The 27,451-nt window shown below is 41.5% G+C and overlaps 1 protein-coding gene across 1 annotated transcript in view; it reads left to right on the top strand.

Annotated features, from left to right (window-relative positions):
• Positions 1 to 23,223, top strand: part of CMTM6 (CKLF like MARVEL transmembrane domain containing 6) — a 29,813-nt gene extending 6,590 nt beyond the window's left edge. The window contains exons 2-4 of the mRNA XM_066631147.1: positions 14,558 to 14,734; positions 16,261 to 16,359; positions 18,295 to 23,223. Coding sequence (XP_066487244.1) covers positions 14,558 to 14,734; positions 16,261 to 16,359; positions 18,295 to 18,444 — 426 coding nt within the window. The 3' untranslated portion in view covers positions 18,445 to 23,223. The remainder of the gene's footprint in view (positions 1 to 14,557; positions 14,735 to 16,260; positions 16,360 to 18,294) is intronic.
• Positions 23,224 to 27,451: the final 4,228 nt, after the last annotated feature.

Below are 27,451 nucleotides of genomic sequence, written 5' to 3'. Positions count from 1 at the left end.
CAGTTTCGAGTACCTTCTTAGGTCCTCTTAGGTCATCTTAGGGGACTCTTCTAAAAGTGCTACCTCTGTCCCAAGTGAGAGTGGTGATAGCTGGGGGGCAAGCCTTTTCTGTAGTGGTGCCACAACTGTGGAGTTTCCTTCCAGGGGAATGGAGAACTACTCCCTTCCTCATGGCTTTCAAGCGAAGGCTGAAAACATATTTGTTTCATCTGGCATTTGGTTGCTGAGTAGGTATTGGCCTTCTTCACCTCTGAAATACTACTGGGACTTGCCTCCCTGGACTTATTTGTTCCCCCAATGGCTCAACAATATGTGTTAGGTTTTTTTCGTGTGTGTTTCATTGTTTAATGTAAAAATGTTTTAAATGCTTCTTGTATGATACTTTGTGCTGCTTCGGCATAGGAAAGGTGGGGCATTAATTTCTCAAATAAATAAAAAATAAATACCTGGTGGGAGTAGAGATGTAAAATTTCCGGAAATTTTGAAGCTTGGAAAAAAATGGAAATTTTCAGAAAAATTGAAAAAATGGCTACATTAGCACTTTTTTTCTCTTTTCCAGATAGAAAGTCATTTTAGAAACATAAAATATGGCTATGGACAATTTGACTTGACATAAAATTATCACAACTAGCATATTAAAAATATAGTGTATCCAAACAATTATTACAAACATAATTTACTTTTTAAATAATATTTATTTGTAATTGTAACAAATGGAGCAACAATCTCCTGAACTGTTTACTAGTTTATGTGGAACAGACAAGGAAACCTCCACAAAACAATTTTTAAAAATCCAGAAGTAACAATTAGTCATATTTCCTCTCCACAGTATTAAATAAAAAGAAAACCAATTCTCATAAAAAGAATTGAAGAGGGGGAAGTGTATAGAAGGGAGTGGGACTAAGTTTCAATGAATGGGCATGAAATTTAATCAGAATCATTTTCTGAGCTGTAATTATCAGTTTCAGTCTCTGCTTCTGCAGCTCCTCTGTTGTGTCTGTCATTATTATCACAGTTATTATGGACTTCTAAAAACTGAAGGTTTGCCTGGATTGAAGCAAGCTTCTCTACCCTTTCACATGTCAGCTTATTTCTTGATTTAGTGTTAGTGTTTCCAAACATAGACCAGATTCTTTCACATGCTGCAGAAGATGGAGGAATCTGAAGAAGGCGAGAAGCAAGAGGAGTCAGAGGCTGTGTTGTGCAAAGACCTTGCCACCATGTTGCAGGAGAATATGTTTGGCGGAATCCCAGATTGCATTCCTGGACCAAATCCCTGAAGATGTTCTAAATTCTGCAACATTTGAAAGTACCTTCCCAACCTCAAGTCTTAAATGTGATGCTTGTTTTATAATCCAGTCAAATGCAGTAACAGTGCTATCATCACTTCTATTTCCACCTTTGAATCTTGGATCCAGCAGATTTGCAGCAGCATGTATTGGATGGCAACAAAATTCTTCCCTTTTTTAAATAAAATTTTCACTTTCTTCTGTAGTTGTAAGTGGAGATATACTGAGATTTGCAAAAACAGTTGTTTTTATCTTGGTCATTAAATAAGGAATTGCTGACAAAAATGATTCAGATCCAGTGATTGCTGTAGCAATTGGCTTTAGAATCTTCAGGGAACTTTGCAGCTGAACCCAGAAGACATCCTGATCAAGAACATTGTTTCTCACACTCCTGGGTACTTTAAGATCTTCAGCTATTACTGTTTCTTGAAGAGCTTCTTCGTTTTATAGTAAACTTTCAAAGGAGATCACCGCTCCAGCCCACCAAGTTTGACTACAGAGCTTCAGTGTTACTATTTTATTCTTTGCATTTTTTTCTACTTGCTTCTTCTTGAAAACTGCAGCTACAATATGAGTACCTTTTACATGTTTTATAACTTCTTTTGCTCATCTATAGATCATTTGAAGGGTGTCCAGTTTCATGATATCATTAAGAAGCAAGTTGAGCCCATGAGATGCACATCCTATTGCAGTAATATGTGGATACTTCTCCATTATGATCTTCCATGCTGCTTTCATATTGCTGGCATTGTCAGTCAGCAAAGCAAATACTTTGCCACTCCCAGTTTTTTTTAGGACTTAACATATTTTACAGCTGATATACTCTGCAGTATGTCTGTTCTCTCCTGTTTCAATGCTTTTGTAAAAAACAGGTTGAGGTGTCGTTATAACAAAATTTATAATTCCTTCTCTCACATTTGTCCATCTATCTGTAAGTAGTGCAAGACACAGTGCTTCATTAATTTTTCCTTGCACAGATTCCATGACACATTCATATTCCGACTCCAAAAGAGGCTTCCTCAAAGAATGTCTGCTGGGCAAATGGTATGATGGTCTTAGTAATTTCAAAACTTCTTGCCAGTACATATTTTCAATTATTGAAAATGATGTTCCAGAAGAATATACTACTTTTGCAAGAGCTTGATCAATTTTTGCCTGATCGTCAGGTGTCATCTTGTCTACAAATGAAGTTATTGAATAATTTTTGGATGCAACTGTCTTCAGTATCTGTTTACTTGAAGATGCTGCTGATGGGACAACACTTTGTGTTGCTGCTGGTGTTACAGATGGAGTAGAAAGAGGACTTCTTGAACACTGAGAAACTGTGTGCATTTTATTCATTGTGGTCCTCTTCAGATCCATGAAGGAATTTTTAATATCTACAGGACACTTGTTATATACAAGAATGTGTTTTGTCATCCTGGTAGCATTTGGAAAATGCATATTTCATCTGACAATATTTGCAAATCACATTTTTCTTCTCAGAAGAACTTGTAATGTGAAAATGTCTCCAAATGCTGGATGTTGATCTCACCATTTTCCTGAATGGAGTTGGAAAGAAAAATAATTTAATGGCTAGTTTGCAAGAATACACTAATCTATGGTTGTGGGTAGGGGAAGTAAAGAACCAGATTAGTAGTAATTAAATCATTATTTACACAAAGGTTATAAAGATGAACTAATGTAGCTAAATGATTCAGTTTTCTGGAATCAGATAAATGTAAACTCTTATCTTTTTAAATTAGGTATATACTTTCAGGACCTTTTGTTGCTCTGTATTTTCTTCCAATGCTTTGAGGCCTAGTGAAGAGGACAGAACAGAACCAAACCACCCACATGCAAAAACAAAACTGGAACCTTTTTCTTTTCTTGTGACAATAGCAGAACCTCCTAAAGGAAGAAATGTATCTTGTTCTTGCATTGGAGAGTTCCATTTGTAACCTAGGACTTGTTCAGTGCACAGAAATTAGAATAATCTGATACCATATTTTTTAGAAATGATTTGGAAAATATTTGAACAGCTTGTCTTAAAATATTTTATTCATCATGTTAAAATAAAACATACCATAATCAATTTATTTTTCTTTTTTCAATTTTTCCAATTTTTCAGAAAAAACAAAAAAAAGTCTTCAGGAAAAAATGGAAAACCCCCCGATATTTTTCTGAATTTTTCCAGTTTTTTTTCCGGGCCTTCACATCTCTAGGTGGGAAGCCTGGGGAGTAAGAAGCAGGTGTCAGCTCTGGCCTGCATTTACCCAGGTAAGAGTCAGGGCCAGATTCACAGGATTCCAGTCAGGGCCTTGGGAACTACAGTGAGCCAAAAAATGGCTTGGAGTCTCTGATACCATGAAAGCCCTTATCCTGGCCTTCATGACTGCAAAAGAGCCTTCAACTAAGCTGCTGTGAAAGCTCCTCCAAAGAAGGGCGGTGCAGAATGGTGAAGTTGAGCTGGAGAAAAAAGAAAAACTTACTTGTTTTTCTTAACTGCTTGTTGGACTAAATCAGGGGTGCCCAAACCCCGGCCCGGGGGCCACTTGTGGCCCTCGAGAACTCCCAATCCGGCCCCCAGGGAGCCTCCAGTCTCCAATGAGCCTCTGGCCCTCCAGAGACCTGCTGGAGCCCGTGCTGGCCCGATGCAACTGCTCTCAGTGTGAGGGCAAATGTTTGAACTCTCGCATGAGCTGTGGGACAAAGGCTCCCTCCACTGCTTGCTATTTCACGTCTGTGATGCAGCAGCAGCAGCAAAAGAAAAACCAGTCTTGCTTTGTGTAAGGTCTTTCATAGGCCTTGAACTATAGCAAGACCTTCATTCATCTATATGTTCCATCTCTAATACATTCATTTATGCAAATTATATAAATTGATTCAAATTTGAAATGTAAATTAATTCTTTTTTATTCCCGGCCCCCGGCACAGTGTCAGAGAGATGATGTGGCCCTCCTGTCAAAAAGTTTGGACACCCCTGGACTAAATGAACTATTTGATATCTGGAATAGTGTTTCACTGGCCTTTGTGACCCTACCCAAAACTCCTCAGTCCCCAGGGAGGAGGAGGTAGAGAAGATAGGGGAATGACATGATGAGCTCCTGCAATCTTAAAGTTTACTGCTGATTCCATGAAGTTTCTTTTTAAATTTAGGAGAACATACTTTAAAAGAGATAAAAATGCAATTTCATGAACCTGACTGTATTTGACACATGGAAAGCATTGTGGAATAAATATTTTTAACTAATTTACCCAAAATCTGAAAATATCTGTTGTTCCCACAACATTGTCGTTGCCCTCCCCTCCAAGAAGACCAACTTCCCTAACCATTGCTGGGAGAGCATTGGCTTAGATATCCTACTCTGGGAATTCTTCTCCTGCTAAGGTCCTAAAGATGAGTACCATGGTTTAGTATGTTTTCCTCTTGTCTTTTGGCAGATTAGATTTCATTCCCATTTGCAATGTAGATGAAACCAGTAGACAATGCTGACTTTGGAGACTTTCGATGTTTTCTAAAAGGCATCTACTTATTTCTTAAAGGTTGCCTTTTAATACACTGCCATCTATGGTAAAACCAGACAAACCAGAAGGCAAATTAACCTCCTTAAATATGATCTCTTCAAGACCTAGATTAGGACATACTCACAAAACTGCAGTAGTCAATGTTCAGTTTCATTGCTTCAGTTTGAGCAGTTTGCATTCCACTGTAATCTCTCCTAAAGCTGATTTAGGCTCACCTTTGTGTGAGTTTGCTCATCCTGCCACTGTGCAGGCTGATTCAAGTCCTGCTGCTACAGGCTTAAAAGGTGATATGAATGAACCTTTTATCTATGCTTGAACTGAAAAGGGTCAACAGCTTTAGCCATTTCCCAATGTGTGGTCTTTGGCTTTTTAATAGTCCTTCAAGTGTGTTATTTGATTTGTTTAGCATTCATATACAGGCGAGCCCCATATCCATAGAGAATCCATTCCATGGACCCCCAATCTGGAAACCGTGGATATTGAGGAAGCTATAAAAATGGAAGCCCCATTCCCTCCCAGCATGCCCATTAACATCTTAACATTGTTATGAATCTTACTGGGGCAGAGTTCTTGTTTGCACAGATTGCTCTAAGCCAGTGGTTCTCGAACTGGTGGGTCATGACCCACCAGTTCGTGTAACACTTCCCCTGTCCCTTTAAGGGGCGGGGGAAGGGAAGGGAGGCAGCAACATGTTCCCCAGGATTGCGTTACTAAGGGGGGCATGGGGGGTGCTTGTGCCTTACTTTGCATGATGCTGGGCTGCAGGAGGTGCAGACAGCCCTGCACAGCGCTCCCCGACTTTCCGTTTTGCAGGAGGTGCTTTGCGCCCACTTCTTTTGCAGGTTCCAAGCATCGGGGAGTGCTGTGAAGGGCTGCCTGCAACCCAGCATCATGCAAAGTAAGGCACAAGCGCCCCCCTTTGCAGCGCAATCCTGGGGATCACGTTGCTGCCCTAGCCCCTCCCACACAAGAACTTACTGAGGGAGTAAAGCTCCCTCAAAGTTTGAGAAACGCTGCTCTAAGCATTTCAACTTATAAGCGCAATAGTGCAGGCTGCTGAAAGCCTGAATTCTGAATGAAACTAACTTAACACTAAGCAGGAAGCTGTTACCATCTGCTTTCTGTTTAGCATTAGAGTTAGTTTCATCCAGCATTGAGGCTTTCTGCAGTGCTATAAGCTTAAATGCTTACAGTGACCTGTGTAAGCGAGAACACTTTGCCCCAGTAAACTTTTTAACTAATGGGCGCACAGGGTGGAGATCTGCAAATAACTGAATCTGCATATATGAGGGCCCGCCTGTACTGTTCTTCTGCCAAGGAGTTTAGGGTGTATCTCTTTTATCCTCAGGACAGTCCTGTGAAGTAGGTTAGGCTGAGAGATTGACTGGGCAAAGATTGCCTAGTTTACTTCATAGCTAAATGGGAATTTGAACCCATGTGTTCTTGGTTCAAGTCCAGGAACCATGTTGGCTGCAGCTATAACATATACAAGCTGCTCTATAACATATACAACTAAAACTCTGCATAGGAACTTTTCAAAAAATCCATATGCTCTACTCTGTACTTGCATCTGTGTTTTTCTGCTTATTGCCACAGTGTTTATATCCTGTTTAGTCCTACTTCAGATTTATTGCTCTGATTTCCCCCTCCCTCCATGAAAATGCACAAAACAAGCTTGTAAAATATGTGTGGCAGGCTTGCGTGCCACACAGTTGACATGCCAGTGTAGAAGAAAGTCCCTAATTCTAAATTACTACCACACAGGCATATGCAAATGATGCCCAGCGTGATGCAAATGGCCATGGGGAACTCTTGTTAGAGACAGCTGTGAAAACTGGTGTGACTTAACAACAGAGACATACATGGCTACAAGATCTCTGTAAATTCTTCCTGGCCTAAAACATTTGAGATGAGATTTTAAAACAGCTTTCACTTTTGCTGTAACCTCCAGGTTGCAAGCGCTTCTATCCTTCCCACTCCTTGCAGTTTATACTTTGTGTTTGAGCCATCAACTGCCTTGCTCTCCTGATGCCAGTTTTGTAGTGAAAAGCAGATTTGGATAGCACTAGCGCATATTATGTGCAGAAGACGTGCATATATTCTGTATAACAATGTGAGACCACCCCTTTCTTTTGAATATTTGGCAAAGAGATTATATGAGAAGAAATATTAGGGCAAAGAGAACACATCCTTGACACCAGGCATCTCAAATACTGTGTCTAAAGAGTTTGAACTTATTCCTACTTCCTAAGGCAGCCATTGTCAACCACTGTGCACACTGTGGCACACTGGTGTGCCGCGAATGGTCCCTAGGTTTTCCGCGGGAATTTAGGAGAGGGTCATTTATTCGTAGAGCCATTGGGGGATGTGCCAGCACAGTGTGCTTCGTCTGTTGTCAAAAAATGGATGGTGTGCCTTGACTATTTTAGTGCCTTGCTGGTGTGCTGTGAGATGAAAAAGATTGAAAATCACTGTCCTAAGGCTTTCATGGTCACTATGGTTATGTTTAAAATTAAAATTGCTCAGGTTTTGAGACCACAGTGCATTAAAATCTTGCATTCCTAATTATTATTCATCTTTGTGCAGTGTTGGTATCCAACAGTTGTGCATTGGCTTATAAACTATGCAGCACCAAGCAGTATTAAATACATTTCCAGACCCTCTTTGTTCACCATTGGTGATTTGTTGGTAAACAACAATGGCACTTGATTAACTTCGCTGTGTGGTTCTTTATCAGGCTGCTTAAGACAGAATTCCCTTTTGTATGTAAGTTTTAACCTATGAACTTACACAATACATCCTGCCCCACCTCATTTCCTGGTATTGCTTAGCAACATGGTGACAGAAGTGTTGTGGTGCTTCTGCATTTGCTTGTCGCTCTGTTAGATTTGTGAACAACCATCTTTTTGCAGTAATTACAACACTGATTGTATTCAACTGTTCATTCCTACCAGGAATGTGTGTCAGCAAGTTCCTTTGTAGTTATTAGTGGTTAGTACTTCTTTGGTTCATGGAAGAGAGTTCCCATAACCAAAGACACGCTGACACTAGCAAGCAGATGATAGCACTGTTTACCCAGCTAATTATTTCTCATCTCTGTTACTATAGAATTCTCAGCCAATTGCTATGTTTTAATAGATGGGCAGCCCAATCTTAACCTTCGCAGGAACAAGCAGGCCAAGTGATCTCCGCCGTATCCAGCACAGGTTAGAAGGTGACTGGAGCACAACTCAGAAGAAGGGGATATTTATCCCTGTACACCGTGTTTTGCGCCAGTCAGTCCTATGGGGCTACTCGGATCTGCACCAGTAAAGTCGCTGGCACAAATCCAAGCAGCCCAGTGTAATACCAGCGTGGCTGGGAGGGGCGTTAGGATCCAGTCTAAGGAATGCAGCCTGATCCACCCTGGCCTGCCCAAAAATGCTCCTGCCCTGTCCTCCTGCCACTCCCTCCAAGCCCCGTGCCAGCACGAACTCACCAGGTTCGGCAGTGGATCTGGCACTGGGAGGCTGGCATGCATCCTTGTGCTGGTGTACCCAGCTCACAAGTTGTCTCAAATGTGCTTTATGGCACATTCATGAAAATTGTTGGACAGTGCATGGTACTTTGCCAGCTTACTTGGAGGTTTGGATTGTGTTCTAAACAGATTTGCAAAGTACCAAATCCCAATATAGGTAGGTGTCTCTTTGAGAACATTGGAGGTTGGATAGTATCTTCCAGGTATGAGAATATAATAAACAGAAGCCCCATTTTAGTAATACCTTTATTAAGATCATCCAAAATAACAGCCTTGAGAAGCGGGCTTTTTAGTTTGGCAGAACTCTTCACCAGCCTGTGTGCTTCAAGTGTTTGCATGTTTCGATTAATGCTAGAGATAGAACAGAGTAAATTGCTAGATTTTGTATGTCCTCAGAATATGGGTTCAGTCCTAAAAATGTGGGTACGGCCAACACTGATTCCTCTTTATCTCCAAGACCCTGAGTGTAACTTGAGATCATGGCTAGCACCTAGTGAGACTGATCTGTATGGCTTTACATTACTCCTGCTGATTCCACTTTCAGGCTACAGTCCTATCCATGCTTACCTGGGAGTAAGCCCATTGATTATAATGAAACTTACTTCTGAGTAGTCATGCATAGGATTTGGTGCTAAGACTATTATAAAATGCCGTCGTTTGGGGCCTTCACCAGGCATAACTGTCTACTCCCATTTATTATTGTGGTTCTTGCTTTTCTTAACATCCAACCTGATAAGGGAGTCCAATGGATTCAAAAGCTTACTACTCAATATTTGGTGTCATTTTGGTTGATCCCAGTACTGGGATCTAGAATGTGGCTTTTGGATTATTTTTGTATGCACCATAATAACAAAAGTGATCAGATTGTTGAACAGGAAAGCCACCTGTAATATTTCCTTTTTTCATCACATTGGAGAGGGTGGGTTATTCCCTTGAACCAAAATGGCTTTTTTAAAAAGGAACAGATTAAAATTCCACTGATACAGTGGTAAATAGTGTAAGTTGGACTTAGCCCTGGTTCAGATCCCCACTCAGCCATAAAGCTTCCTGGGTGACCTTGGGCAAATCACAATCTCCCTACCTCACAGGGTTTTTGTGAGGACAAAATGAGGGAAGGAACATCACACACACCACACTGAGCTCCTTGGAGGAAGGGTGATATAAAAATATGAAAAATAAATAAAAATTCAGATTTAAAATATATTTTCATACTGCTTTTCTGCCAGCACAGTCCTAGGTATGTCTACTGAGAAAGTTCCATTGTGGTCAGTGGGATTGACTACTAGGTAAATATGTCTAGGATTGCAGCCTAAATGCTAGAAGGAAAGCCATAGTGGTTTCACTCAAAATTTCAAACTACCGGCTGTGCATTCATGGTATTCCCTCATTACTGTGCATGCATTCATCTTTGTACTTAATTGTCTAGACTCCCTCTGAAAGTGTCTCTTGGTATGTGATGGAGAGACCCATATATTAAACTGAATTTCAGTGTTCGAACATAATCTCAAAGTAGGGCACTTCCTGATGAACATCCTAGCCTGAATATATTAGGAAATGAACTCATGATTGTTATAGGCAGGATGTTGGGACCTCAATTAAAATAGACCAATGTTCCTAGTAAAGCGATGGATGATAGGCATACCAGCCGTTGAGGAAATACATTGTTTGTAAGGGAAGGAAGTTGAATCTTAATGTGAAGATGTTTCTTTCCCACAACCCAAATGAGTTGAATTCTGGAACTTCTCTGAATGGGAGATGCAGGGGTGAGGATTTCTCAGACAAGGAATATCTTGTCTTGTTCTAATCATCAACTAGATAGGTCAGGATCTTTGACCTAGGAACCAGTGCAGAAGCCACCACTATTGCTGTCCATGTTAAGATAACAGCAGAACTGTTTTATCTATCATAGGAATCATGTGCAGGAATAACTGCTGGCAGAATGACAGGCTGCTTTCTGTTTAACACAGAAAAGCATAGAGAAATGCTTCCCATTGTAGCATCTTGCATGATGCTTTGTTTTTAAAAGATATGTTGGCAAGGGAGCATTTTCATCTTTCTGTACTGTACTCACAGGGCAGAAATAGGGAGTGGCAGACCTTGCAGGATCTGAGCATGTCTAATGACACTGTTGTCCCACCATTTTCATTGCTATGTTGACTTGAATAAATGGATTGATTTTTTTAAATAAAAGATTTGATTTATATAGTGTTATAGTTGACTGATTTGTTATGGGTTATGTCTTCATTGTCATAGTCTTACAGATTATGACAGCGTAATACATCTACTCAAGCATATACATAGCAGGTGATTTAGAGATGCTGTAGATTCTGCATTTGGGGGCTTGTTTGTATGGAAAAAGCAGGTCATGCTGGTGCACAGCAATGCATACAAGTTTCTTAGGAGGAACTGCTAATGTAAGACAGTAGCAAGTGTTTCCATACAGGCCACCCTCAGCAGGCAGGTTTTTCATTACTGCTGCCAGACATAGCCATGGGTGGATTACTTGTGAGAGTCTTATGGCTGGGTAGGATCATCTAGCCAAACTGCTTTCTGTGGGAGATGAGCCATTGGATTCTGCAGTAGCCAGGTGTCTGTGACAGAAAATGCACATCAGTCTTTTTGTTTTCCGTGTTGAGCCTTTTGTTTGGTCCTGGCTCCACCTTGTTATATTTCCCATAGTTGTGTCTGTTGGAGATGAAGCTGTGCATTAAAAAACCAGACCACCTAAGGAGATCAACTGGGTGGTAGTGAACAAAAGCATATGTATTTGGTTGGCTCTGTGCTGCGAAAGCAAAACCCCTGAGGATCTCTAGTGGCATATTTGTGGTTGGTTGTTTTGTACCTGCCAACCAGCATTTCCTGTTTTGGAGGGTTCCCCAAGGAATAGCTTCCATTTTTCAGTGAAAAGAGTTCAAAGTACTGGTGACAAAAAAATAAAAATAGTTGATCACATTGTATATGATATAATAATAAACTGGTGATATACAAACACTATTAGTTATATAGATACTTTCTATTGTACCACACTGGGTTGTCACTAATATTTGAGGTACTCGGGTATGTAAACACCCCCAGCAGTAGTTGGTTTGTGGGATGGTGTCATTTGTTTTGTTATATGAATCTAATAGTGAACTTTTTGTTCAAAAAGGGGGGGTGTTGCTTTAAGATGATGCTCTGTTTTCTGCATCAAAAGTAGTCAAAAATAACTTTTTATTTCAAAAGTAATCAAAAATAACTTTTTAATCAACTAAAAAGTGCTCTAGTTAAAGTACATCTTTTAAAAAATCAGTTAATCTAATGAATTCATCAATGAAACGTAGCCATTGTTTTCATCACAAAAGTCAGCGGATGTTGCTTCTGTATAGTTTTGGATTTAGTGACAACTGTTTAACAAGTCTAATACTGAAACTCACAAAAACTGAAAGCAAAAGAAAGTATAAGTCACATTGTCCTACACATGTAAACAGGTGAAGGCAAGATTCAGTCAGGAGACAAAGCATGTCCAGTGAGATTGGCAATAAGTTGAAGTGAAGAATGTATATGTAACTTCTGGTAAGGAAATGTTGAGAATCTGGAGCAGTTCAGCAATACTGATGTGTTTGGATATACACATGCAGAATCATTTTTACTTTTTGTTTCTAGAAACAAATGAATTATAGGCATGATTCCTTGATTTAGGGCCCAGTTCTATCCAACTTTCCAGCACCGGTGCAGCCGCAATGCAGCCCCAACGTAAGGGAACAAATGCTTCCTTACCTTGAGGAGGCCTCTGTGACTGTATCCCCAGCAAAGGATGCAGCACTTGCCCCATCAGCACAGCTGCACCAGCACCGGAAAATTTGATAGAACTGGGGCCTTAGTAATATTAACAGTTCCAGGAGAGCAGGACTTGGTTTCATTTGTGTAAGGCTTGCAGTAACTGCACTGCGTAATAAGCTAGCTAGAAAGTGACTCACAGCCACACCTGGTTTTCTGCTCTTTTGAGTTCCTCCTAGCTTGCATTTGCGGAGGCTGATGTCTGAAAGCTCCCATCTACAGGAGGTCCTCTTAATGGAGGGTTATGGGGACCATAAAATTTATTTGGATAGTGATCCATGGTTAGCAGGGACTTTTTTTCCTTAGGAAAAAGGTTCTGGTTGAAACCAGAACATTTGAATCAAGCTCCCCTAAAAACTTATTTTGAATACTTTAAAAAAAATATAAATGACTATGAATTCTTGTTACCACACAAACCTTAAGAAAAATGTTTTGGTAGGCCATTCTCGAGGTAGGACATGTTAAAGTCATTCATGGTAATGAGATTTAAGTAGAAAGATAGGGAGTGACAGAACCAGAGGGGAAGGTTCATCTGCCGTCTTGTCGTCACTTTACTGTACAGGCTCAGATTTTGTCATCTGGACACTTTCGTCTACAGTAGGAACATTTGTCCAGGATTGTGATTCCCTGACTTGTTTGAATCAAGTGTCGTTTGCTTTCCTTCCCTGGGGGCTGGGGATAAGAATAGACCCTCAGTTTGGCTGTACTTGTTGTAAGAGGCAACTAAACAGCCACCGGGTAGATGGGACTCGTCAGCCTGGGAGGGCAGCTCATCTGAGAGAAGGAAAACTCTGGTTCGAAACCTCCACTTCCTTGTGGCTACATCCAGTTATGGAAAAGGCTTCAGGAGTCAACCTCGAGGCAAAATCAGGAGCCGGAGTCCCTGAGGCAGTTCATGGCTGAACACAGTCATGTTCTGGCAACTCCTGCGACGTCGCTGGAACCAACTGTATTGGCCTCTGCCTTTCCATTGGACCATTTCAGCGATGTGGAGAGGGGGGATTTGCTGCATGGGTAACAGCCTATCCTCCATACCTACTTTACCCAGGCTTCGCGCACTGGAGAGGACACTCTATTCCAGAACCACCATTCAGAGCGTGACACCATGGTCTTTCGAGACTGAAGGATGCCAACAACTTGCTTTATGCATTTTCTCATTACAAATGGTAGGATAAGCAGAGCAGTGCTTGGAAGAAGGTAAACATGCCAGTCACTAGGTGGCAGCAGAGAGCTTAAATCCAACATGTTGGTACTGTACTATGGTTTTAATGCAGAGCTGCTTGGGTTGTCTGCCCCATGTGGCTTCCATTGCTGCTGTTTGCCTCTTCATAGGATCTTTTAATAGCTAAGAATGTTTACAATTCCCCCCCCCCCCAAAAAAAAAATTACACCTGTAATTGCAGGGAAATAGATAATGGAGGTGAGTACTCCCTATATATCCATGTGTGATTCAGTCCAGATATGGGACACCCTTTTCAGTTTGATCTTAATTTCATTTTCATTTAATTGCTATGGTGGCCTATCTTGTTGATTACTGTTTGACTCTCATATTCATCTGTCTTAGGTGTGTGAATGAAAGAGGCAGGCAGGCAGAGGGTAATTTTGTATTCTTTCCCCCTCCCCCATATTCTAAATGTGTTTGCTTGAGAGGGGAAAACAAATATGGCTATAACCTGTTACCCATTGTTGAGGAGGGAATGTCTCTCATTCACAACAAGTGTGATTCGACAAGTAAGATTTTGACACATGCACTTGGCAAGTCTCAAGTATGTCTTGAATTTTCTTGGTGGGCATGTTCCTATCTCTCTATCCAAGTTCCACAATCAATAATAATATTTAGCGTCTGAATAGCCCAGCCTTTTTCATCCTCTGGCACACTGACAAGGTGCTAAAATTGTCAAGGCGTACCATTGCTTTTTTTGACTAATTGGCAGGGCACACCATGCTGCTGGCAGAGGGAGCGCACGTTCCCCAATGACCCTACTAGTAAATGACCCTCCTGCAGCACTCTGGCTGGAAATCACTGGACAGCACACTTGAGTGTACAAGCACTTCGCATGTATTACTTGGATGTAATACTTGCAATAACCCTGCAAAGAATGTATTATTCTCCCCCATATTGCACCTATAAAGCTGACGCTGAGAGGGAGTGTCTTTCCTGAGGCCACCTAGGGAGTTCATGGCAGAGGTAAAATTCGAAAGGGGGACATTCTCGTTCAAAACTCAGACCCTCAGTCACTATGCACCTAGGCTTTCATATCTGATAACTGGAAACCTGAGAACATGCCTTACAACATTGGTGACGTTAAGGATTGTAATGCACTCTGTATACTAAAAATGTTTCCATACATTGAATAAGGATGATGCTGTGCAGCCCACCTGTGGAAGAGATTCTCCAATGACAGGTGGCCTTTTTCTTTTCCCTTAGGTGCTGTCCTTCTTGGCTTTTATATGTGAAGAAGTTGTGGCAGTGTGCACCAGTTGCAGCAGCCTTTACTTCTTTGAGTTTGTCAGCTGCAGTGCCTTCCTCGTGAGCATCCTGGTCCTCCTTGTGTATTGCACTTCCCTCTATGAGAAAACCGGGAAGGAGAACGTCCAAAAACTGGTAAAGCGAGCCCTTTTTCAGCATTGGTGCTACTTACAGCATTGTTCTACTTACAGCCGTTCAGTCCAACTCTGTTTGTGCATGCTCAGGAGTACTATATGGGGCCTGGCCTTGGTATTTTTCTGGATAAAAGCCAGAGGGGTTTGCAGTTTGATCAGTTCAAAACATGTACTGGCATCTTAAGAAACATTTCATGTTGATTACAATAGGAAGGTAAATTTTAGCTGGGGGCTGTCCAATAAACCTGGTAGTTTATTTTAAAGAAGCACTTTTTTAACTGGGGAGGGGAGCCTGTGTGTACTGCATCTGAGGTTATGAACTATAAAATCCTACTACAGCCAATGGGCAGCTCAAAGTTCCTGTGGTTCCTAGGGCATAGAGTGATGTTGGGCTGTCTTTGGCCTTACCCCCTCAGCAGTGCTCCTTCTTCCTCTTGCCACACCTCTTCCTCTTTAACTGTAAATGTCAAGCTGTTGTCTGCCAGTGACCACTGTCTGGTCGGGGCTATAGTTCAATGGTAGAGTACCTGTTTTGCATGGAGACAGTCTTAGGTTCAGTCCCTGAGGTCTCCAGGTAGGGCTGGAAAAGATTCTTGTCTTTTCTGAAACCCTGGAGGATGCAGACAGTATGGTCCAATACTAGATGGACCAATACTAGATGGACCAATGGTCTAAAACCCTATAGAAGGCAGCTGCACATGTGGGAGGACAAGGAATAATGGGGATGGGAAAAATGAGGGGTGCCATATTGGGTAATGTTTTGTTGTTTGCATGCATTTACAAATGCATTTCTATTTTGTTTATAGCATTTATCTGTTGAGCTGCATTTGAAATAGTTGTAGCTAACAGTATATTATACTTGCCTCCTGTCCCTAAAAAACATTTTTCAAATTCAGAGTTCCACAGGCAGTTTTTTAATAACAATTCTTCCCCCTTCCCCATCCCTCTGGCCAGGTTCAAAGCTAATGTGAAGCTGGGGTTTCCCACTTTGAGAACTGGCCAAAGGAAGCCATGGGTCACATGCTTTCCTACAAAACTTAGCAACTGTGGTTTAGTTGAATGAAACCACAAGTTTGTATGTAATGCAGAACTGTGTTCATCACAGTGGAACACACATGTTTTCCGACTCTCTCAATATGCAAAGAGGAGAGGGATGAGGGGAATGTTCAAGCCTGTAGCTCCCACAGGAAGCAAAGGTTTCCTGTCAGGTTGAAGCCAGCATGTGAAGTAGCCTGGTGCACTTTTTGCTGAGAGAACTGGGTTTCAGGTTCGGCCGCACTACTTGGGAAGCCTGAGGGAATATATTGCTTCATATTCATATTCCCATGTGTAAAATGGGAATGCAGTGATCTCCTCTGGTGGTTTTGCTGTGAGATAAAGGCAAAAGTATTTAGTGAGTCAGAGCCCCCATATAATTATAGATGATAAAAATATATTTATCATTATTGTTTACTATGCCCTAGGAAGGAAGAGTCATTTTTTAAACTAAACATTTTGAAACTATATTTGAATTTTCATTTGTTGTAGGATTTCTACGTCATTTTAGCACTGGCAGTCCTTCTCCTACTTGCATCAATTGTGTTTTCCATAATAAATGGCAAGACATCTGCTGAAACAGCTGCAATTGTAAGTTAATTACTTTTCTCCCCAGCACTTGCTTTCTGTGCTGTGAGTGTGGTGTCACTTTCAGTGTGTAGCCCTGACCCTCTGGCCCTGCAGGAAGATGCAAAGAAGGTATTTTAGTCTACCCTGTCCCAGTGGTGTTCTTGGGTGTCCCAGCATGCAATTTTCCACCCCCACACCCCCTTTTCCACTGCGCCCCCCACCTCTGACCTGGAAGTAATTGCGGTGACGTCAATTACTTCCGTGCGGCTACCTCCTCCTTTCCCCCCTTTAAGAAAAAGGGGGAACAAAGGAGGTAGCCCAGGCCCCAGCAGCACGGAGGTCTCCTTTGGAGCAGTTTGGGGCTGCTGGAAGTTCGCCTATCTTCGGCACTGCTTCCAGCAGCCCCACATCTCTCCAAAGGAGACCTAAGCGGCACAGATGGCTCTATTAGGGCCCAGGAAGTGGGCAGTCCCCCCTGCCCTCCTCCTTTATAGGAGGAGAGGAAAAGGATGTCCTAGACCGTCAGCGTGATGAGAGTGTGACTGCTATTGCACTGCCTCTCTAGGGCACCATCTCCCCTCCTCTGGAGGATAGGAAACAGGTGCCTTAGAGTGTCAGTGCAACGGGAGTACAGCTCCCATCATGCTGCCTCTCTAGGCCGCCCCTTTCCTCTCCTTCTATAAAGGAGGAGGACAGCGTGGGGTGGCACAGTCCTGTGCTGAGTGGCTGCCCGAAAGCTGCCTCTCCACAGCGACTCTGGGTGTCCCTCCTCCCTTGGGAGAAGGCTTTTTTTTTTTTTAAAAGGGAGAGAAGCCAGCAGAGCTGCTGGCTTCTCTCTCTTTAAAGAAAAAGGCAATCAGGCGGCAGGGGGCATGAGGCTTAGGAGGCACCCCCGGAGGGTCAGCGGCTGGGGCATTAGCCCCACTTGCCCCCCTCCAGGCACGGCACTGCCCTGTCCATCCTTGAAGTCTTGGTCTCATCTTTCTTCCAGTGCTCATTGCCTACCAGCCTTCTAAGAGTAAGCACCTTTCTTCAGTCTTTCTTCTTCTGCATGGTCTTGCAACTGCAGCATGGCCCAAGTTTATACAGAGCAACCTGAAAAAGTTGTAGAATTTCTTTCTGTGGCTGTCTAGTAACAAGCAAAAGATTCTTGGTTCAGATAGTTTCCTTTAAATGTCAGGTTTTCACGGTCAATGACTGAACGAGTTGCTTCTAAGGAAAGTGAATCTTGAAGATTGAAGCATCTTGAGATTGGTAGAGACATGTCGCATGCACATTCTGTGCATATCTACTTGGAGGTAATTCCCATTGTGTTCAGTGGGCTTACTCTCAGTAAAGTATTATAGGAATGAAGCTTTACAGCCCAATCCTGAGCTGCGCGGGGTTGCAGTGGCACCGAAAATGGCTGCCACTGCATCCGGCATGCCCCAGGCAGCCACCACCACTGCTGCCTCCTCAGAAGAAGGGGACTTTCATCCCCTTCCCCTGGGTTAGGCGACAAGCCCTGCAATGGAGCTACGATTCTACAGTGACCCAAGGGTCAGCGTAGAATTTAGAGCCTCCATGCTGGGTGGACGGCCCAACATGGAGACTCGGGATCCAGAGGAGCAAAGCTCCACCGGTCCCGCCTCACTCCCGTCCCCCTCCCTCCCCTGGCATGTCTCCTCCCCACCCTCACTCCATCTCCCCTGCCCCTGTGAGTGCACCAGCAGGATGCAACACACAAGTCCTTGGTTGTTGCTGCACAGCAATAAACCAGAGGAAATAGGGAGCTGTGCAGACTTAGTATGTGTGAGTAACCAGCTTTGCTGTAGCCAAAAGAAAGAGCTTTTGGAGCAGCTCAGTCTGTATGAGATTTTCAGAGCTGTTGTTACACCAGTGATGAGCAGCAGGACAGTGGAATGCAAACTTCAAGGTGCATTAACCTGTGCTTTAACCTTCCCCATTATTTAACAGGTGTTTGGATTTTTGGCAACTATTGCGTTTACCGTGGATGCTGTCATGATGATTCGGAAGAAATACGTAGTGAAAAAGGAAAAACCAGAAATTGCAGCCAACACTGTGAATCAAACAGAGAACCAGCCACTGAATAACCCCCAAGTCTAAACTCTGAAAATGCCCATCATTGTTTTAGATGCTGAGTGAAACTGAAATGGTTCTGCTTTTGAAGGTTTGTTCAGATTGTGAAAATTCATTTCTATCTGTCCCAGTACTTAGTCTTTGTACAGTTCCCGTTTGTGTGCACTTCCTGCATTGTGGGCCCGTTTTCTCCATTAATAACATTGGATCCACACAACTGCTCCTGTTTAACCTTGAACCTGTACATTACACATAAGTAATTTGTTGAACCCCTTGCCACAGGATGAGATGATGGCACCTGACATAGATGCCTTTAATGGGGAATGGACAGACTTATGGAGGAAAAGTTCATCACAGGTTACAAGTCATGATGACTGTATGCAGCCTTTGGATTTTAGAGGTAGCCTATCTCTGAATGCCAGATGGAAGTGGAAACAGGATACAGGTATTTTGTTGTCCTGAGTGCTCCCTGAGGCATGTCGGGGGCCACTGTTAGATGCAGGAAGCTGGACTAGATGGACCATTGGCCTGATCTAGCAGGTGATTTCTTTTGTTTTTATCACCAATAAATAGATGCAATAGGCGAAAATACAAGGGAACTTTGAGATGGACTTGTGAAGTTGCCAGACATGGGAAAATAAAACAGTGACACATTCCAAACATTTGGGCGAGGGACAACTTTGTCCTGACTTCTTTCTTCTGTTGCACCAGCCATCTCACTTCTGCAAACTTAGATAAAACCTTGGAGTTTTACTTGGCTTTATCTTGAGCAATAAGTGTTTTATAATATTTTCTAAGAATTGACATTGGCATGCCAGTCAGCCTACTGCCCCCTCTGCCCTGGAAGTAATTGTGGTGATGTGATGACATCACCGCAGTTACTTTCAGGTCACTTGGAATGATGCCACCCACTTCTTCTTCTGAAGCAATTAACATCACTCTTGAGTTCACTAACATCACTAACCACACCAGGACTCACTGCGGTCTGGGGTCCTGTGAACCTCCCCCCCCAGCTACACAACTGAGATACAACGTACTAATGTTCAAAATTCAGTGCACAGTGAATGATGCACAGTGAAGTAATTTCTTTTTTAGAATCTTTTCAGTACAATGTAGAAATCTTGCAATATATCTGAGATGCTAAAAGAGTTATTACAAATTGTAGGAAGTGGACACAGCAATAACAAAATGAGCCTGCTTAAAAAAAGGTGCAGAACTAAACATTTTTATTTAAAAGGGGAAAACAACTTAAAATGTTGACAAAACTACCTGAAAACATAAAACAAAAATTCTTAACATTGAAAAGACAAAAAAAAAGTGAATTTTGTGAGCAAGTGACTGTTTTATTAGTTAAATGTTTTGAAATTGTGACTTCCTTGCACTATTATGTAATCTTATGTAATTGATTGATATGTGGTTTCTTATGAATGATTCCTGTAGGGTTCTGTGGTAAGACTTTATGATTGTGTGCTGTGGGTGAAAATAAGTTGCAATGAACTTTTCTCATTGATTTCAATGATGCTTAATCATGATTGAAATTCTTGGGATACAACCCATTGACTGCTCAGGCTTCTTGGCATAGAAGCTGATATGACTTTCAAGAGATGCTGTTGGTGAGTAGAAGGAAGCATGACCAAACTTGTGCATTGATGCCCAGGGTTGGAATTGTTAATTCCATTCTGAGAATTGAAGAAAAGATCATATATAACATTCAAATAAGAATAGGTCTGTGGTAAAACGTTTGGGTATCCCGGGACATTGCTGCAAATCTCAGACAGGGTGAAATGTATCCATCTAGTAACCAGTTAGATCTGATGTAATCACCAGTTACTTCCAGGTTGGGGGGCCAGATGCGATGCGACAAACACCAGTAAGAGGTTCAGGGTGGGTAGGAAGGCTTTTTCAAGTATGCAGAAAGCACCCACTGAAGCTGTGCCCACTGAGCTGAGCCTCCTACCTCTGTTTGCATTGCTGGTTTCACTACTGAGTGGTGGGCCTGGGGGTCCCGTGTGTACTATCAGACACTGGTGATTTGCGTTCCACTGGTTGAGAAACCGAGTTAGGCAAAATTAAAGTAATGGTTGTCAGACTTTCATGACATCTCCTCACTGTGAAATGCTATCACAGCTTGCCCTGTATTTCCCAGGGCAGGCTTATATTCCCCAAGAACTCTTTGCACTTCCATTTTCTGAACAGAAGTAACTTCACCCAAAACTGTTTTAGAACCGGTGAAGGAAGTTGCGTTGCAGTTACAGCATTTTGGATAAAATTAGGGTGCTTATCTCAGAACTGATTGCTTTCTAAGAAATGCAACTCCTACCACAGACTGAAAACCATGTGATTGTGGATTCTCCTGTTAATTCATTGGAATTGCTTTTGGGCAGAATATTTCAGGAGATTGTACTGAAGTGTTATTTGTCAAATATTCCACAGATGCCTTTCACATTTGCATGTTGTTTGACTTGAAGACTGGAGTGCAAGGCTGTGGTCCTTCTATTGTATTTTCTGGGGTGTTGGCCTGAATCTACAAATGAAGGATTTCAATCCCAAAACTACATTTTGCAGGGTTATGAAAGCTGCTGGGAGGTTGTTTGTATATACAGCCTAGAGAGGAAGAGTAAATCTCAGTCTATTGCCAGATTAAGCATCTGGTTAACTAAAATATGGTGGGGTGCTCTAATTGGGCACCACGGTAAGCTAGTAGTGTCTTAACACTTTTGCGCAGTTGGGCGATAATAGAAAATACTGTTGCTTAGATGGCTTGTTCAATTTAAATAAATGCATTCACATAGAAGAAAAGGTACAGTGCTGATTGCTTCACAGTGCAGAATTGTAAATGGTCACTTGCTTGGCTGCTCACTGTGATCTTTGCTCACAATGCTCACTGTGGCATTGAAGGTTTATAAACTTAAAGCATGTTGGGTTTTTTTCTCTTTATTTTAAAACTATCTGTGCTTAACATAGAGTGTGTGAAGAAGTGAGTTAGTAAAAGCTTTTGTGGGCTATTTATTTGCAAGGTTGTCTTCATTTGTATTGCCACACATTTTAATAGTCAGTTTGATCTGTAAACCACCTATTTTTCAAATTCGTTCTCAGTTTTGTGCCTGTTGTGTTAAATTGCACTCATTCAGCTTGTGAAGAAGAATCTGGCCACTGTACCACTGAACCTGGAGAGATCTGGTTGGCCATAATGGAACTAGTGAGACTGACTTCTAAGTAAACCATGAGTATAGTACTGCTGGACCATTTCCTGTGGATTGTTCTGAAAGGATGACAACTTGGCTGTTTGGATCTCCAAGCTATGGACCATGCGCATATAAAAAAAAACCTTCCCCGTTGTGGGCGGAGCTGATCTTCTGACAGAGTCACTCTGTGCAGCCACTTCCACCTGGAAATACAAGGGCAAAGTCTGCTGGAGCAACAGGCAGCAGAAGTGACTGCCCGGCATGACTTTATGAGAAAATTGGCTGGCAAGATAAGATGGGGCAGCACAGAACAGTAAGCTCTGATCACAATGGGGAAGGCTTTCTGCAGGCAATGAATCTGGGCTGTGGGCCAGTTTGGCACATGCTAATTTAGACCAGGGATGTCAAACTCATTTCATACAGAGGGCTGAATAGCATTCATGATGCCTGCTGAGGGCCAGAAGTGATGTTATTAGGCAGGAAGTGATGCCATTAAACAGGTCATAACAAAAAATAAGCACTTTTTCTCACTTAGGAACTCATTAGCTGTGAATAACAGTAGACAAAATATGCAACTCTTTATCATAATGCAAGATATGGGAGAGCCCAATTTTCACGTGGGCTCCCCTTTCAGTAACAACACCTCAGCACTGCTCAGCAGCTGAGAGACTGAGGACTAGTTAAAAAGCTTCTGTGTGCTGCATCCTTATGTTTGACACCCCTGGTTTAGACTATTGCACACAACAAGTTTGGAATAAAAACAGGATTACCAGCTCTTCCTCCTTGGATTATAAAGCCTGTATTGATTTGGAACACATGGCTTTTTTCAAAGCTCCTATCCCTCCAAAAAAAACACATGCGTGAAAGTGTAGCTGAGGTAAACATTGATGACTCAGACATTATCATACCATCTAGATTATTTTTATAGACAATTTGAAATCCTAAGGCAAGCCATTGAACATATTGTGTGTACTAGATGGGAGAAGAGGGAATTGCTTAACACCGGTTATGATCCAAGGTTTGGGCATACCCAGTCGGTGGGTTGACATTGTTCCTTTGAACAGCAGATCTCTGTCCGTCCGATGCCATATCAGAAACCACTTTCAAAAGTCCCTGATTTCAAAAATGGTTTGCCATATGCCACAGAAGGCTGCTGTTTGAGGAACAACAGCTTGAAGGCCACTTTGGGGTTATGGAATTGCTACTACTGTCCTTTGGATCATAATCCCAGTAGTCATTTTGTGAGTCTGTAATATGAGAAAGCATTTGAAAAATAGATTGGTTTGAAGGTAAGAAGACACTCCTGTGGTTTAAAATATGTTGTATATGTATGTATTTATAATAGGGTTTTTAAAGCCATCTATAGATAATCTATGGAATAAAAATTATTCTTTGGGTTTGCTTTGTAAAAAGTGTTTGCCCATCTTGTACTAGACATAAGTTAGGAGATTTGTCTATTTCTTATGGAAAAACTCTTCTATAAACTGCTTGCTTTTATCGTATTATGTACTGCAGGATGTCTCCATTCTGCATTTTGTGGCCTCGCTCTGTTTTTACTGTCTCTTGGATTAACATAATCATTTTGTAATTATGTTTTTAATAAAAGCTGTAGAAAATGCTAGTGCTTTGCAGTACTTCTCATTTTTGCTATTGCTAATTTGGTTGCAAGAATTCACTTAATCTTAAGGGTATGAAAAGACATGACATCCTTGTTCGTTCTCCGTCAGGACTGAACTATTGACTTGTCACATAGGAAGATATTGCAATACTTACAACCAAATCAAGAGCCTCTGCCTTTCATTTCAGTGTGCCTTGTCATGGAAGTGCCTTTTTAAACATCCTTCAGAATATTCCATATTGGTCTGAAGTATTCCTGAAGAAATGGACCTACCAATTGCTGTGCAAGAGGACCTGTATATTAGATCAGTGGTTCCCAACATTTTTTTTCACTTGGGTACCCCTTGGCAGCCTATTTCCATAAATTGTACCCCTCATATTAGCTAAATGTTTGAAATTAATATAGCTGCTGTTACTTCAAATTTATGTTTTCAACTACTGCTCCATATCTAATAATACATGAATTGATGCAGAAACTAGCAGTTGCTGAGGCTTTCACAACCAGCTAGCTGCCTTCCTTCCTGCCTTGCCAGCCCCACTAAGCTTTCTAATACAGACCTTTCTTTTTCTGCCATTATTAAATTCTTTTTCAAATACCCCTAAAGGTCCTGGCAAGTACCCCCGGGGGGTACACGTACCCCAGGTTGGGAACCAATGTATTAGATCATTTCTTCAGGGCCTCGGAAGCATAATAGGTTATCTCTGATGTCTCATGTACAGAGGAAAATGTGTGTGATTTCCAAGCAACTTCACTGAATGGAAAACTGGATGCTTGACAAATAAGCAATTAGGCATTAAAATGTCCAGGCATGGACAATGTAGATTTTTTTCTCCTTCTAGGTAAACACTACTAAACATCAGCTGCTGAATCATCCTTTGCTGCAGTTCTTAATGTGTTGCTTCTCAATTTTATTGCCTGATATTCTTTTTATACTCCTCTACCAAACATGCACAACAGTTTCGGTTGTTGAGTTCATGCAAATATCATAGCAGCAGTAATGGAAAGGTTGTTGTCCAGTGATAAGCTGTGAATGGGGCATAATTGGTTACATGAATGAATACAAGTTTTGCTTCTCCTTTCTATATGACTAATATGGTATGGGATGTGGAGGCCTATACGTGTGCAAGCTCAATTTGCACAATCTTCACCCTCTACCAAGTGGCAAGAACCAGGCCAATTGAGCACTTGCATTGTGTTGTCTGAGTAAATACGGGAACTGAGCCATGTGTAAGGATACCATAAGAACTATTGCATCACATATGCATCTGATCAAATGTGGGGATCATCATTGGAGACCTCACTCTGCATTTTTCCATTCCTGGAACTATGACTGGTGGGTATGAAGGGCCAGGGTATTTTTGTTGTGACACCAAGATTTTGGAACGTGCTCTTAAAGGTCACTCTGGTTCCCTCCCTGCTCACCTTTTGGTGGGCACTGGAAACAGTATTTTCAGTCTGTCTACTTTTGTGATGTATTTTTCAATATTTGGATTGTATTTTTAATGGTGCTGTGTCAACATAATTTTATAAATGCTTATGATGTTCTAAATTGTGTCTATATATTTTGTTAGCTGCTTTGAGCGCTTTTTAAAATTTGAAAAGGATAATTAACATACATGGAAATTATTTATAGGACCTAGGACCTAGACCCCTATCTACACAGCAGATCTGTATACAGACTGATCAAAAACATTTTCTATTTTGCTACAATCTTTATTTTTAATGTAAACAAACAGCCATCCAGTGTCTTGCAGTATAGATGTCCTCAGGTGGGTAAAAGATACCCATTGCCATCACTGAAAAATCATATGATACTGTTTAATGTTTTTGGGGGGTCTTCTTTGTAAGTATTGATATAGAGAACTACACTACATATCTTCCCATGTTCAATTTGTCTGGCTAAAAAAACTTACTCCCAGTGAAAATGTTCATTTACTAGAAGTCAGAGTTATAAATATTATCATTACTAAATAATTTATAGTGTCATCAATGTCGGTGTTTTCAACTGGAGTGACAAGGCTGATCCCAAGGGGCTTGCAGTTTAGTTACTGACTTGAGGGAAACAGTGGAAAGAGGTGAATAGAAGCATATGCCGTTGTTTCAGATACATATACTTTGTGGAACATTCTTCTTGACATTAACGACCTGGTAAATGAAAATGCCAACTGTACACCCCCTTCAGTAACATTTGCTTAGGAGTGGTCAAAAATGCGGTGCTTATGTTTCATATGGGCTTGCTAGTGTCGTATTTTTCTCCATCAAGGAATCTGAGTTAACAATATGCTGGATCTTTGTGCTAAGGAAAAACACATAATCAACAAGATGTTCCTGATCTCCTTACCTGTATAAGGCACAATTCACTCTCCATCTCTGAGCAGTAGTTCCATGCATTACCTGGTTCCTTTATTCTGTGCTTCCCCTTTACCTCCTTCTGTACCACATTTTCCTTTTCTTTCCTGTTCAGCATGTTCTTATCTCTTACTGTATCTGGCCATGTCTTCTGTTAGCTTATTGCTTTTTAGACTTTTTTCCTTCTGTATGTGAACCTTTAATGACCAAATCTTATAAAGATTTTATATAAAATCTGTATAAAATCTTAATACATGGAAAAACATGTAGTGAATCCCTGCTTTGAAAAAGAATTGGGTTTGGAGCAGTTGCTCTTGTTTTTCTTTAAGCTTCTGTTTGCCTGCTGCTTGTGTAGTCCACGTCTGCCAAGAGCATTAATTGCTTAACTGTCATGCATGAGCAACTGCGGAGTATGTAATATTGATGGAGGCTTTCTCTGAGCCTGTAGTCTTAATAGCTCTTGGCTCGGCCACCGATCATGCAAAATCAAGTTGCCAACCAGTAGCACATCACGTGAACCCTCTCAGGTTACTTAGAGCCTTTCTGAACTTTCCTTGGAGCATTTCTTTTTCAGCAACATTCAGTTTTGCTGACCAGCAGTGCTAAGAGGAGTCTGATGTGTGCAAGTTCAAGCTTTGTTAATCTAACTGGTCTGCTTTTCCACATGATTCAGAAACTGCAATATTAATTGCTGCTGAGCCACACTGAGAGGTGACACTGAGTAAGGCTCTGTGACCTATTGTAAATTGGTTTAAGTAAGTAAAGTATCTCTATGTCATTGTTGATCACATGGATGTATGATATGACTGATACTACTTTAGAATAAAGCAAAAGATACAAACATGACCCCTTCCCCAACTTCAATTTAAAAAGCACAAAAAAGTGGAGATCTGGAAAAATAAGTAAACTTACTGGAAAAGGGAAGCTATATCCTCAGTGCCACCACATTGAAGGCTCTGTCCCATGTAAGCCACCTACCTGTGAAATAAGATGGTTGGTAACATGAAGCAGGGTCTCTGAAGGTGATGTGAGCATGTGTAGTGTCATACAGCAGCCAGCTTTGAAACAGCTTAGGGCTGTAATGGTTTAGTTGGGCCTGGGAAGTATGAGCCAGTGTACTTGGTAATTTCAACCCTTTCTCAAAGTAGCTCCACAGATAACCATGGTCAAGACCTCTTTGATCAGTCAAGGATGCAGCTGAAGCAGCTGAAAAACGCATTTGAGCATTCCCACCAAGCAAAACATTGAGCTGCAGCACTAGATCCATGTGCATCCATTGTTTGGGTACAGGGATTTTCTGGAAAATGTTGCATTGTCCTAATCTACTAGGACTTGCTTTAGCAAATGTTGGCTTTCTAGATTAGTAAGCAAAACTTTAAAAGTATACCATACTAATTTTATGTGCTCTATGAGTATCTCAGAAATATCTCCAACATCCAAAAATATTTAAACTGCTGTGTGGTGGGGTTAATCAATTACGTAAGTGCACTAAGAGCCCAAGCCTCGCCTGCCTACTCAGAAGTAACTTTCACTAAGTTCAATTGACTTACTCTCAGGTAGATGTGTATAGGACTGTCACCTTAGCGGTTTATAGGGTACATTCAACAATTGTCATGGAAATTACTGGCATACTTTTAAGTGAGTGGTTTTTTAAAGACGTCAACTCAAACTGCTGGGGTAGCCATGTTAGGCTGTACATTTGTTAGCACAAGTGTTTGCGCTAGAATTGGTAATCCTCAATTGGCATGTGTGTCAGATGTGTACAAGGTTCAAATGTTTGATTTCCATTTCCCCCCTTCGTATGTATGTATGAATCTGTCCAAAAAGAGTAAAGCTTCATGCACCTAATGAAGTGGGTTATAGTCCACAAATCTTAATACTG

Source organism: Tiliqua scincoides, chromosome 5, assembly GCF_035046505.1.
Source record: "Tiliqua scincoides isolate rTilSci1 chromosome 5, rTilSci1.hap2, whole genome shotgun sequence".
Lineage (NCBI taxonomy): Eukaryota > Metazoa > Chordata > Lepidosauria > Squamata > Scincidae > Tiliqua > Tiliqua scincoides.
The sequence above is the reverse complement of the archived record's forward strand: the minus strand, read 5'-3'. Positions and strand labels throughout refer to the sequence as shown.